Source organism: Vombatus ursinus, unplaced genomic scaffold, assembly GCF_900497805.2.
Source record: "Vombatus ursinus unplaced genomic scaffold, bare-nosed wombat genome assembly UNPS02014181.1, whole genome shotgun sequence".
Taxonomy (NCBI): Eukaryota; Metazoa; Chordata; class Mammalia; order Diprotodontia; family Vombatidae; genus Vombatus; species Vombatus ursinus.
The window spans coordinates 1234978-1249465 of record NW_020953959.1 but is presented as its reverse complement, the minus strand read 5'-3'; the positions used below and the strand labels follow the sequence as shown (position 1 = coordinate 1249465).

Genomic DNA, 14488 nt, shown 5'->3' with positions numbered 1-14488 from the left:
AAATTTCCAAATTCCCCTAAAACAAGCCAATGAATGAATGAATGTGTGAATAAATAAATAACAGATGTAGAAAAGTGCCTCGTTGGAATGTGAGTGACCCTTAGCCATCACCTAGTATCAACCCTTTTATTGTAATCCAGTTTTCTTTATATTGTTATATGTCATGAGGTTGACACCTGGATTTACAGCTAGAAGAAACCCTAGGGAGGTCATCAAATCCAATTCTCTCACAAACTAAGGGGCAGAAAGGTCAAGGGACTAGCTTAGGGTCACATAGTCTTAATTGTCTGAGGCAGGACTTGAACGCAGGTCATTCCTGACTGCAAGTACAGTGTGCTGAGAGCAAGGATTACTCTCCCTTATCATCTGCTCGATCCAGGCCTCCAAATCAATCAAGTGCCTAGCACAGTGACTAGCACCTCACCTAGGAGAGGCTTTGTCAGTGCTGGCTGAAATTCAGGATTTCAACTCTATGACACCAATCTGTGGGTCGGGTGCGTGTGCGTGTGTGTTATAAGTTAAAGTTCAGTGATCCAATCATCTGAATTTCTGCACTGTCAATGCTACTGACTCAATAAACAAGAGCAGGGTTATCTTCCAAAGTCTGGTGACCAATCTGAATCCCTACTAAAAAACCCAAGGTAAATGTATGTAGCTAGAGGACAGCCAGAGGAGACAAGGATGTCCTTCATCTCAGTTCAGTCCCCTGACAAATACTGAAGCAGGAGGTTTTGAGCTCTTCCTTCGGGACCCACACCAGACTCAAATGTCACTGGGAAATGTTTAACAAAATAAACAAAAACATAACACAACATAAGAGTGTTCATTTGTGGTTTTCTAAGTCAATGCACAGGGATCTGTTTCCATTTGAGGCTGACTCCACCACCCCAGTCTTCTTCGTCTTCATTTTCAGGGCTCTTGGAAGGCAGCCAGTTGGCCACACTGGTGCTTGGTACTGGCCTTGTTATAGATTTCTTTAAATTTCCAGTTGAGACTAAAGAAAAATTTCTTAATATAAGGAGGAACATAAAGGACACCTAGAAATGTTCATTCAGATAAGTAATGTAACTACCTGGCATAAAGCAGGTCTCTACATTTATCAAGAGATTTACATCAATGAGAACATTTCATGGCACAGCAGGCACATTGAAGATGTAAGGAAAAAAAAGTAAACAAGCAGGCTGCTAAAAAAACTCAATAGATTTCACGACATGATATCGTTCTCTGAAGTTACAATGTTCCCCGCAGTTTCATACTGAATCTTACATTCACAATATTGGTCCCTTAACTCTAAGCTGAGCTCCAATTTACACTTACAAGGTACCTTGGGTGGGTATCCTGTCTGCATGTTGTTTTACTCTGTGAGCACCTCGAGGGCAAAGGCTGTTTTTGCCCTTCTTTGTATCCACAGTGCTTAGGACTGTGCCTGGCACACAGCAGGCACTTAATAAAGGCTCATTGAACAGACAAAATAAATTAGGTGCTAAACACCAAGTGACTCCCATTCATGCCGCTTAAGACCTCAGGGAGGATACAATCCAAAACAGATATGAACCCCTCTACCAAGGCAAATTATTGACCATCTATTCATCCCTGAAAATCTCCAGCATCAGGCAGTGAAAAATCCCATGGTTTGCTAGAGGCCCTGGGTTCAAATTCTGGGCAAGTGATTTAACAACTAGAGAACTCGGAATGCTGACCACCTGGCTCCATCCTTGGCAGCCCACCCATCCCTCAGTCACCCAACCTCTCTGCCAGTCACTATCTTCCCCTCTGCTCCAAGCTCTGCCCTCCAACCCAAGCCTTCTCTACTTCAGGCTGAGGACTCCAGCAGCTCCTCTGTGGGAGCCACATATGGCACGGCTCACAACGTGGATACCGAGCACCCCCACGCCAAGGGCCGTGATGGTGATGGAAGTATGGACATGAGAACAGCCCCTTCCCTTAAGGAGATGCTCTTCTCTGGGTATGCCTCCACCTGTCAACATCCTTCCTAAAAGGCAGCACCCAGGGCTAGACACAGGATTCCTGATGTATCTGACAGGGACAGAGGATAGCGACTACCTCATTCTAATCGATGTTCTATCATTTCAGTCCCGTCTAACTCCCCGTTGAACTTTTTGCGGTTTTCTCGGCAAAGATACTGGAGTGTTTTGCCATTTCCTTCTCCAGGTCATCTGACGGATAAGGAAACTGTGGCAAACAGGGTTAATTTACTTGCCTAGGTTTGCACAGCTAATCAGTGTCTGAACTCAGGTCCTCCTGACTCCAGGGCGACCATTCTAATCAACAGACCTCAAACAAAGCCAAACATTAAGTGGGTTTTAATTGACTTATCATGCCATACTAGTCAGTCATTTATTAAGCACCTACTACATGCTAAATCTGGGGTCACAGAGCTGAACATGACTAAAACGACTCAATAATAACAAATGTGTGAGACGTGTGTGCGTGCACGCTGTGTGCATAGACATTTACATTTATCTCTTCCTTTAAAAACCCAGATACACAATTTTGGATTTGCCCAATCTCTCTAAGCCTGTCAAGATCTTGGTAGATACTAGTACTTGCTGTGTTGGGGGCAGCTAGGTGGTGAAGTGGGTAGCGTGCCATGCCTGGAGTCAAGACCCCTCTGTTACTTCAAAACCACTCTCAGACATTTACTAGCTGTGTGACCCTGGGCAAGTCACTTACCCCATTCTTTCTGTCCAATTTTGGTCTACTAATTTAATAAAAGCAAGCTATCCAAGGCTGCTTCCTTCGGGTTCTCCACATCACAGAGCTCGTTTCACTGCTATTTCTACTCTTTTGTTGGGTTTTCTGATGAGTTCACAATCTCCCTAATCGTCTCATGTGGCTCTAGAGCCAGCCTTCCTGTTTGTCTGACATCACTACTCCCCTTCACAAAAGCCATGCGGATCAAAAACAGCAAAGTAAAAAAAAAAAAACAAAAACAATTAAAAAAAACTTTCCCTTGAAATCTGAATCTGAGGGTTTCTCCCCCAGCCTGAATCTCTGTGCAACCAGAAAAACCAGACATTGGCTATCCTAAATTAAAAATGTTCTCCCTGTTACTTTTGTTGCATTTATTCCTCAGAAGAGGAATAAAATCAGCTCCTTATATTGGTATAAAGCTGTACGCTTTATAAAACACACTCACATATAGGATTCACCTGATCTTCACAATAAACCCAAAAGAGATGAGTAGGGTGCATAGTTGTACCTTTATTCCCATTTCAGAGACAACAAACCAAAGGTTAGAGGACGAGGCTTTGCCCAAATTCATAAAGCTCTTAGAATGCAGAGATGGGATTCTTATCCAGATTTCTAACCATGTCTAGCCCTCTGTTCTGAACTACTGTCCTTGGCTGATACCTAACAAAGCAATTACATGCAGCTGACTGGTATTAAGGCACTGGAAACTGACAGTCCAAACTGACTTGTAAAAGGAAGAAGCAACACAAAATGAAAAAAAAACATTCATTTTCTTCTTACAAACTCTGATAAATGGTAATTAAAAAGTAAATAATGAAATGAGGGGTCAAGACATCTCCAAATGCCCCACTCCCTAAAAGATGCTCTTACTGTGTGGTTCAATGGTTGACATTGCCTCCTTTTCAGATATCACCATTTGACAGAAGTGGTCTCCAATGTTGGCGAGGATATATTTTGCAGTATCCAAATCAGTACCCACCACATTTTTGGCCAAAGGCAACCACAAGCCAATGGCTTCCATATCATACTTGTTTGGGGTCAAGAAGCCTTCTACCCGCAACACACCATGTTTATTAAATTGTAACCTATGAGGAAAAACAATAAAATGAGCAAGTTCACAGCCTTTTATGATTATTTAAGCACAGGATCAAATACCTGAAAGCAGTACTATCAAAGGTGTTCACCATCTCGGTCCAAATTTCTGCCTTCTTTCTTTACAACAATTCCAATCTCTTGGTGTTTCCTAACTAACTTTCAACAGTTACAGTTTACAGTTTCCTGGTAATTTAAATTGAAAGGGATAAAAAACAGATACTGACTGAGCATTTTTACAAAAATAATAATGGCTTCTATACAACTGGTTTACTTCATGATCTTTTATATTTTATTTTATGTACCTTAAACCATTATTCTAAGGAGTTCACATAAAATCAAATGACATAATCATACAGCTTTTTAGGGAAAGTTGTTAGATTCTCTGATCAGATTTCAAGTAGGATGCTAGCAAAGAATTAAAATTATCACAGAAGAAAGTGGAAAATAAACAAAAGGAGACATGCAGATCACGTTGGGACAGAGCTGGCAGCCCATTACATTAACAGTGAAAAAGTCTACTCCAGGGGTAGTCACCTCTGCTCTTTAGAACTCTTGAAGGAAGCATAAAAGAAAACAGTTCCCATTACAAAAGGTTCTGATGTACTTTGTTCAACATCTATTCAATTAGCAGGTAATTATATCCAATGTAATAAGCAATGAGAATGTAAAAGGGTCACGATGCTTCACTACCCATAGGAAATCTGTTCATGTTGGTAAGATGCTTGTTCATGTTGGTAAGATGCTTTGTAGCACCGTGAATGCTGGGGGAAGAGTGTTTTTCCCCCCCATTTACCCTGTAGGCCAGAGGTGTCCAAAAGACAGTCCATGTGGCCCACAACACTCCCAAACTAGATTAAAATGTAAGTGAGAAATATTTTTAAAAATCGATAAAAATACAACAAAACATAGATAACATTTTATTTTAAAACTAAGTCAAACAGCAACATGCAGAGAGCCTTCTGTATAGGCTAGTGGCCCCTGTTTCTATTTGAGTTTGACCGCCCTGCCGTAGGCAATGGCAAACCACTGCAGGTTTGCGAACAGGAATAACACCCACAAAAAAGTAAGTCCTTTCAAAGGTTATATCTGGCAGCTATTTTCAGGAAACAGTGGAAGTGAGGACTGGGAGAAGGGAAAACAGAGAGACGAGTCACTCGATTAGGTTGTGGACCAGTCTATTTTCAGCTCAATTCAACATTTACTAAGTGCCCAAGGAAAATGATCAGTCCCTGTCCTCTGGGAGCTTACCTTCTACCGGGGGCCAACAACACATATGGACAGAGAGAAGTAAAGTGAAATGAGAGCAGGAGACAATTTTAGGGAGGAGGAAGGGGAGAAGGCATGCTCCAGCACTGAGACCCCTGGGCCTGCAGAAAAGTAGCAGACAGAGGAATGGCCTTGGGCAAAATCTCACGAGCAGGCACTACAGGTCGTGAGCAATGCTGAGTTATCAAGGTTATGCTTCGTGAGCCTCTCAAATGCAGAGGTTCCATTCTGGATGTGCTCAATTTCAGGGGCCCGAGAGACACTAAGCAAGAGCTGGATATGACAGACAGTAAACAATGTGTCACCTGAAGAGAAATGATCCTCAAACCCACGGGAGATAACATAAGCCAAGTGAGACAGATGATGGTTCCCAACCAAGGAGGGAATTCAGAGGAGGAGAACTGAAGGGGAGACAAGAGCTCAGCAACAGCCAAGTGACAAGGTCAGGGAAGCTTAAGAGTCAAAGATGGTGTTAACCTCAGAAGCATCTCAGTCAAGTGCTGGGGGTAGAAATCACAAGTGGGTGGTAAGGAAGAAGCAGAGAGGACTCTGAGGGGACTGCCAGGCCACATGAGAGGTCTGTTTCATTTTTAAGGATGGAGGTACCTAAGCACCTTTACAGGCAGCAGAGAAAGAGAGATGATCCACAGGGAAAGGTCCTTAAGGGGCTGGATGGAGGGGTTGGCTTTGACTAGGTGGAGGCTCGAATTTTCCTTTGTTTTCTCAGAAAAGTGAGATGGATACAGTGTTGGAAGGTTTGAGGAGAAAACAAGTTAAAATAACAAATGAATGAATGTGAAAGACATCACGCAGAAATGAATCACTAAAGTGGAGCCATGTTTCTAAGAGGATAGGTAGAAGAGGAGCAATGAGTTGAATCTGGATAGTGGACCACTGAAAGTAAACAGATAAGACAGGCACCAGGTCTGACTGGGTAGGAGAAAAGGCAACAGCCTCGGACCTAGATGTGCTGAATCTGTGAGGGCAACGAGGGCAAAGAAGGCAATGTTCAGCAAGCAGAGACACAGAAGATGACAGCTGGGCGAGGATGGACATCTGAGGGAATACAGAGAAAAGCTGAAGAAAAACCCATCACAGAAAGGTAAGAGAAATAAGAGGCTGACCAGACAGAGCAGAGTGAAGCTAAGATTCTTCTGATGCTAGGTGTCTCTAAGCAGAGAGGAAAGAAGCTGATAATAGAACAGATTATTAATGCTGCTAGAGGAAGGAGGTATAAATTAACAGGACAAGACCCCAGAGGAAGTGAGAAATCAAGAAAACAGGTAGAAGATTTGGTCTTCAAAAGTAAGAGGAATTATCAATACTTTATGAGTGGAGGGAAAAGAATGGCTAATAAGAGATATTTTGATATGAAAAGCAAACAAGAAAGCTCAAGATAGCAGACACAATCACTATGACTAGCCAAAATAGTTATTTTGGAAAAAAAATGCACCATGATCCTTTGGTAAATGACACTGCTATTAAAAAGGTAATCGACTGTATTATTTCCTCCTAGAAGAGGAAGGTCCTTACATTCACCTGTTAGTATTACATGATAAAATTTCCAGGTGGTATTATAGTTAGCAATGATCAAAAATTACCACACAGATTCTCAGAAAGGAAAATCGTAACGCATCTTCATCCAAGTTTGTTATCCCAGGAAACTAGAATAATTTTTCAGCTAAACCCTCTACAACGCCACTTTTTCCACAGATGCAAATCACTGTGTGCTTTGATGATGGAAAAATGAGTAAAAAGAATTCTGCTTCTCAAGTACACTGAGATAAAGGATTGTCATATATACACAGAATACACACACACACACACACACACTCTCTCACACACAGAATATATACATAGAAACCACAGGAGTTTAGAGATGGAAGTGTCCTTAGAAAATTTGTCAATAATAAACAAGGTAGCCTTTTTTCTACACTCGAGAGTAGCTTAAAATTTAATTTAAAGACGAAAAAGAATATGGAGCCATATATTAAATTCCCCAGACAAAAACTGAATTTACAATCTGTTTTTTGTTTTAATTTCTAGAACTGTATCTTCCATGGATGAAAAGGAACAGAGAATCAAGTCTTTGTACCACAGAGACCAAAGTGCTCTGCCCACTTCCCAGAAGGGCTCACCTCCTGAAGTGAAAGAATCTGCAAAAGACGGGCGAGTCCTTGTCCTTGCGGTAGCTATCCAAACGGCACTCGCGGCACTTAGACAGATTCGCAGTAATAGCTGCACAGGCACCATCCTGTACAAAGGCTTCACCACTTTGCTGCAATTTCTTGACCTTGGCTGGGTCCATTAACACTGATTTCCTAGCAGTGACTGTGAAAACAAAAGCAAAGGATGAAGACCATGATTGACATACTCAGTTAAGCAAGGTCTTGAGACAGATGGCTCTGTGCATCAGCCAACTCCTCACAACAAAGTTTCAGATGTCGTGCAGCAATCCAGCTTTAAAAATCTTTTTAATGATCCTCGGGAGCCTAATGATTGAAATGATATTGCTGCCTCTTTCTGATTTCCCCAGTGTTCATTTATGGAGACAAACCCATCAGTCACCACTCTATCCAACACTATCTGAAAATCAATGCTGCTGATACATCACACTAGAAGACACAGCTCAAGACAGGGTGTCTCAGGGTGACATCTCTAGGACAAAAATGGCCTGTCAGAAGATCAGGTGTCACAGTGGGACACAGGCTCTGCCTCTTATCACTGGGGCAATCTGAAGGCGAGTCACTTTCCCCTCCAACCTTAGTTTCTTCATCTGTTAAATGAGGGAGCTGGAGGTTCTCATCAGCTACAAATGACATAATCCTATGAGTAAATCTATTTGTAAACTACAGACCAAACTCCAAAAAATCGAATTAAGAACCTATACTTTCTAAAGCACTTTCCAAATACCACATTACTCCAATAGGAACTAAGCTGTATTAGAACAATCGTATAGGGGCAGCTAGGTGGCGCAGTGGATAGAGCACCAGCCCTGAAGTCAGGAGGACCTGAGTTCAAATCCAGCTTCAGACCAAACACTTGACATGTACTAGCTGTGTGACCATGGGCAAGTCACTTAACCCCAAATGCCTTACCCCCTCCCCAAAAAAAGAACAATTGTATAGACCAGTTGTGTTAGAAGACCACATTCATTCTACAGATGTCTCCCCCATACATAAATAATTAGTCTAAATGCCTCAATGCAATGTCACTGTTGCTTGAAACTCAAAAGCACTTTTTTTTAACTTCTCTCCAGATTCTTGTCTCTCCTCCTTCACACAGCGTGTACTACAGGTGTTTGCATCTGATTCCATGTAAATACATGCTATTTAAGTGTTTAATGGGTTTCCTCTGAAGAAAGACAATAGATTCAAACTGAGAAGAAAGGATGATTTGAGATTTTTTTTTTTGAAAGGACATAAAGAAAAAGGGAGAAAAAACCAGAATAGTTCAGGCCAAATATAGGAAAAAGTCTATTTAGAAATGAAGAAACTAGAAAGCTTACAACCCGGTTTAGTTCTATTTTTGACTGAGGACCCAGAAAGCATGACCCCTTTGTCTTGAGTTCCAAAGGGCAAGACCTGGAAACCACAAAGGAAAGGACCTTGTCTCTAGGAACTCTATCCAGAGACAGGGTAGATTAACTGGGCAAACTAACAAGATAACACAGACTCGAGGAACAGGAAGCAAGAGAAACTAGGCTGGGCAAGTGACTTCCTCCTCTGGGTGTCTGCTTCTTTACGATGAGAGGAGGGAGGAAGAAGGGAGTCCCTCTCACAGAAATAGTGAGAGGGACTCTGACAGCGCGATCTCTGCCACTTTCACTAACTTCTCTTTTGGGCCTACAATTCTGTTAATAGTTAATAGTTTGCACCCCCAAAAGTTTTCACTCTGAAATTGTGCATTTTCACTTAGAAAGAACCTGGCCTAGAGGTAAAGCCTCAAAATGAAAACCCGCTTCTATAAGATAGGCAGGAGTCTAGAAACACAACAGTGTTGTTCAGAACAAGTTGAACCAATGAAAATTTTGCGAAGTCATGCTGAGCAGCACTGGGGCTTAGGGTTCCACACAGTCAAGAGAGAATTCAGTAGATACTCTAAAGAAAGTGGAAAGTTTAGGAAAATGAAATGTCCATGCCATCTTGAGTTTCAAAGCCCAGGCAGTTGGAGAGGGCAGAAGGCAAACATTTGTTTTCTTTTAACTTTATTTTATGTCACTTTTAACTTTATTTTATTTGTATTTATTTTCAGTTTTCAACGTTCACTTCTATAAGATTCTAAATTTTCTCCCCTTCCCTCCTCTGAAACACTTTTCTTCCATCTATTTCTGAATGCTCAGTTCCCTTTGCAGCCTCTGCGATTCCTGGCTTCTCATATACTGCTTTTATGAAAAAATAGGGCTGCCTTAAGAGAGAACTTTTACTCTGACAGTACAGATGTATTGTTTTCTCTTAATCTATAGTGGTTTAAGGCAAGTTAAACTTAATATTAAGATTCTTATTCTGAATTTCTAGAAAGATGAAAAACCCCAGGTCAGGGAAGCTAGGTGGTACAGTGGATACAACACCAGCCCTGGAGTCAGGAGGACCCGAGTTCAAATTTGACCTCAGACACATAACACTTACTAGCTGTGTGACTGACTCTGGGCAAGTCACTTAATCCCAACTGCCTCACAAAAAAACAAAACAAAATAAAAAAACCCAGGTCAAAAAAGAAGTCAAGAGTACACTGCTCTGCAAAATTAAGCAAACAGATCAAAAAATTTCCTGGAAATGTAAACAAAAACAAACTTGAGAAAAATTCTAATACTTCATGGACAAATGCACATTTGCAGCAATAACGTAATGTCTTAAAAGATATGGTCAACTAGATAAGAATTAAATGAATACCTGAACACAACCTTCAGGAAGATTTAAAACAAGTGAAATCAAGATAGCTGCAAAGAGCAGACTCCAATGAAATCCAAAAGGAAGGACAAGTTTAGAAATTTACTGAACTGGAAAAAAGCCTTCCAGCAACAGACTTACAGCTAAAAGACAGAATCTTAGAATTACCAGTGTCTCAGAACACAGAGAAATGGCAAACAATCTATTCATTCCAAAAAATTAAGAAAACTTCCCAGACTCATCTAGAATATACTGCAAACAGAAAAGGCCACAGAACATCAAGTAAGAAATTTACAATTCAACTATCCTGGCATAGCATATAAGCCCTACAGTGCTATGTCAGCTGTGATCACACTTTAAAACTATAGTGATAAAGAAAAAAAAAAATCCTTTAAGTCACCAGAAAGCAATTCTACACTACAGCAGAAAAAGGACAAGAAGATGAAATATATATAAAACATGATTAATGACCGATTCCAAGTTGGCCCCCTGAAAAACTATGCATTCAGATCTATACTTAAAAGTCATTCACCTTAAAATCCATCCCAAGAAATAAGAACTTACAACTCTTTAATATCTGTTACCATAAGCACTGAGATCCAAGTCCCTAGAGATTAGAAATAAGCCAAGAATGTGACTGATTAAAACTACAAAATATCAGATGGGATGGGGGGAGGAAAGATAAACCAAGAGACAAAAGACAACAAGAAAATAACAATTTCAAAGGCCAGATTTTAAAAAATAAAACAAAGAAAGGGTGGTAAGAAGGTGGCAAAAACAGGCCAGTCAACTGGTTATGGGAGAGAAAGGAGTGAGGAAAAGTGCCAAAAACTTAAAATACAATAGTATGAAGTATAAGAATTGGGTTTACTTTAAAGTTGTTACTTTTTTAAATAAAAGACATGTACATTCCCTTTCAAGAAAATAATGGTAGACACTGAATCCTACCAATTGTAACACTGAATGTGAAGTGAATTCAATCACAGGAAAAAACAGTGAGGAGACTGATTAAAACAGAACACAACTGTTTGCTGGCAGCAGGAAGCAAGTTAAGACAAAAAGCTTTAAAAATATTTCAATTGAAAAACTGGTCTGCAGCCTCAGGGATGGCAATAGAAATCTGAGTCTCATGAATTCAAATCAGAATACATTAATAGCTCAAGCATATTATGATGAAATAATAAAAATGAAAAGTTCTATTTTAAGTTTCTACCTACTAAATAAGAGAAAAATTTACAATTTTGCAAGTTACAAGACTTAAAATTGATTAACAAGCTAGACTTAGAGACCTACAGAAAACTTAAAGGATTATTTATTCTTTTCAAGTATACAGAATATTAAAAAAATCTTAGGTAAAATTTAAATTTACATACGATGTTGTCAGCCCACCATACTTTAAAATCAAGAAGAGGCATATGGAATAGAAAAACATGACTAAACGTCTGAATTACACAAAGTAGAAAAAAGAAGACAATTACAATGAATATTACAAATCAAGATCAAGATAAGATATTCTTAGTCCTTTTCAGAAATAAATTCTAAGCAGGGAATGCCCATATTCTAAGGTAAAGTGAATCAACTTAATCTGCATTTAAACTAGGAAAGGAAAAAAATAACCCTTTCTCTCTGAGGAAGCAGAAAAGGGAGTGAGCACTAATTATAAGGAAAGATAAAATTAACAGGATGGAAAACAAAAGAACTGAAATAATTACAAGTTAAGAGTTACTTTTAAGAGACCAATTAAAACTGAAACCATTAGCAAAAGTAATTTTTCAAAGAGAACTCATATGTATATAAACCAGAAAAGAGAAAAGGGAGATTGTACTGCACACAACAAAAAGGAAAAGGGGATTATGCCGCACAATTTAAAGCTCGAAAAAAACAGGAAACAGCTAACAAATAAAGAAGCTCAGAAGGAGAGCTCAGTCATTAATGATCTCCCCCACTCCACACACCAGTACCAGAAGGACTCAAGATAGCGAAACATAGAAGGTTATAGAGTATGGTATGAGTTTCAAACTGTAGAATTAAAACCTGAAAAATTATAGACCAACCTTCTTAACATATATATGGATACAAAAATTCCAAATTAGCAAATAAATACAACTAAAAGGTACTCAGTATGGCTCCACTGGCTATGTCCCGGAAATGAAAGGACAACTGAAGAGAAGAATTTATCATTACAATTTCAGTTGATGCAGCAGAGAAGACCTCAGAAACCAACAAACAAAAATGTGCACTCATGATTCTCCAAAAAATACTAAAAACTGGAATGGAAGGATTTTTCATAAAGCTAATTTCAAAATGGTTTTGAAGATCAACTTTACAAGTGGGATTTTTTTTCCCCATGCACATGACTAAAGTGGGTGGTCCAACCATTTCCCCAATATATAGTTAGCTCACTCCTAAGACCAATCCTCAGAAAACTCTACTCCTCTGAAGTCCACTCAGTTCAAACTGTAGTTGGCCCACATCATTCTCCCCTTTTGGTCAAGGAGATCAGCACCAGACTCCCCACTGTCCTCTTTTCCCTATGCCCATCCTTGTACTAGGGGACTAGAACATTTGACGCTCTCACCTCCAATCCTGCCACCTCCTTAGACCCAATGACTACCCTTCACTCCACCCCAGCCCCATCTAGGGACAGTTACACACCACATTTCACCATTACTCCTAAGTGTTCTCCCTCCTTCCCGATTACAAATTCTCCATTCCCATATCTGAACACAACCTATCACTCTACCTCTCTCTCTCTCTCTGCCTCAGCCCTCCTAATCCCCAATCCCTCCACCCAACAGGACTGCCCCGTCTACAACTGCCAACTTCAACTCCACAGCTTGCCATTAACTCTACACTGCCCCGTTGTCCTACTGCTGCTCATTGCTTGCCAACACCTCAGCCCTCAAGTCACTCCCACCATCCATGTTACCCAATTTCCACTGGGCCCTCACTGCTGCAAGGCAGTCTCCCAATTCCTCCCACTTCCCACAGAAGCCATTTCACACTTTCTTCCCTCTTCAACTCTCTTATTTGCCTCCCTCTCTCCTCTTTCTCAGAGGGGGGTCTCTGAAGCAATTCCACAAGATTCCTCTTCTCCCATTCCCCCCATCTCCAATCTCTGGCATCACCTCCTACTCAACTCCTCCCCCCTCTTTCTGTCAATGCCAAATCACTCATCCCAACTCATTCAGTTTAACAGACTGCAGTCTCAACCACACCCCCTTCCCCGGATTCAAATCTTCCACCTCTCCCTATCCACTGGTTCCTTGCCTACTGCCTCCAAAGATGATCAAGTCTCCCCATCCACAAAAACCTTTCATCAGACCTGACACCAGCCCCTCAAGGGCCTTTGAGATCACCTGCTTTTCTAGTCTTCTTCCAACTTACTCCCCTCTGCAATCCAGTAAGTAAGTAATCCCAGTCTCTCCTTGCTGCCCCCCTCTCTGCATTATGACTGTCTCTCCTCCCCCTGACCTCCATGCCTGAAGTCTCTTCCCTCCTCATCTCCGCCTCCTGGCTTCCTTTAAGGCTCAGCTGAAGCCCCACCTTTCCTGGTTCCCCTCAATGGAAATGCCTTTTCCCTCCATTTATCTTGCCTATCCCTGTTTGTACACAGGAGTTTGTCTCCTCCCATTACACTGTGAGCTCCTTGAGGGCAGGGATGATTTTTCCCTTTGTATCCTCAGTGCCTGGCACATCGTAGATGCTTCATAAATGCTTGTGTGTATGTGCCTTCGCTACTCTCCTCCACCCCTAGCTCTGTGCCTTCCAGTTCACCATGCCACTGGAACTGCTCTGTCAAAGTGACTGGTGAGCTCTCCGTTGCCCAACCCTCCTCCACCTACAGGGCATCAGACACTGGAACTCATTGCCCTCTTCTCCTGCATTTATGACCACTAGTCTTCCACTAACCCAAACAGGCCTCCCCCACAGTGCGGGCTGGATAAGGAGAGAAACACATGAAGGGAAGACACGTGCTCCGAGTAGGAGGGCAACCCCCACGTCACAGAAGCCAAGAAGGTCAGATATGGTGAACTGGAGATGTCTCTGGGCCATTCACTTTGAAACATCCAAGGAGCAAGAGGGAAGTCTGGAGCTAGACATCTAACTCTAGGAACCATCCACATACAGATATCCATAAACAGTTTTTTAATTCAATTTGCTGTATCTTAAAACATTATGCTAAGAACAGGCCTGCAGAGTCAGTAAGGAGCCCAGGACTAAGCCTTGGGAAACAGTCGGGGGGCATGCTGTGGTTGACGAACCAGCCAAGGAGACCGGCATGGGAAGTTTTAGACAGAAGAGCTAGGAGATGATGGTCTTCTGAAAGCCCAAAGAGGAGGGAGAGTATGCAAGAGCCCACAGTATTAAGTGAAAGAGTTGGGATGTGAAGCCGGGTCCTCTGACCTCAAAAGGTACACTCTTTCTCACTACTCCAGGCTGCTCTGACTTTTGTTATTTAAGGATATTTTCCTCCTGTTATCTCACATCTCTGACCATCTCAGCATAGTGCTCAGCGCTGA

At 41.3% G+C, this 14488-nt stretch overlaps 1 protein-coding gene across 2 annotated transcripts in view; it reads right to left on the bottom strand.

The window, feature by feature from the left end:
• Nucleotides 1-14488, bottom strand: part of KDM3A (lysine demethylase 3A) — an 81226-nt gene that overhangs the window by 25892 nt on the left and 40846 nt on the right. For both annotated transcript variants that reach the window (XM_027860451.1, XM_027860452.1), the window contains exons 10-11: nt 7215-7407; nt 3586-3800 (exon numbers count right to left, since the gene is read on the bottom strand). In XM_027860451.1, coding sequence (XP_027716252.1) covers nt 3586-3800; nt 7215-7407 — 408 coding nt within the window. The remainder of the gene's footprint in view (nt 1-3585; nt 3801-7214; nt 7408-14488) is intronic.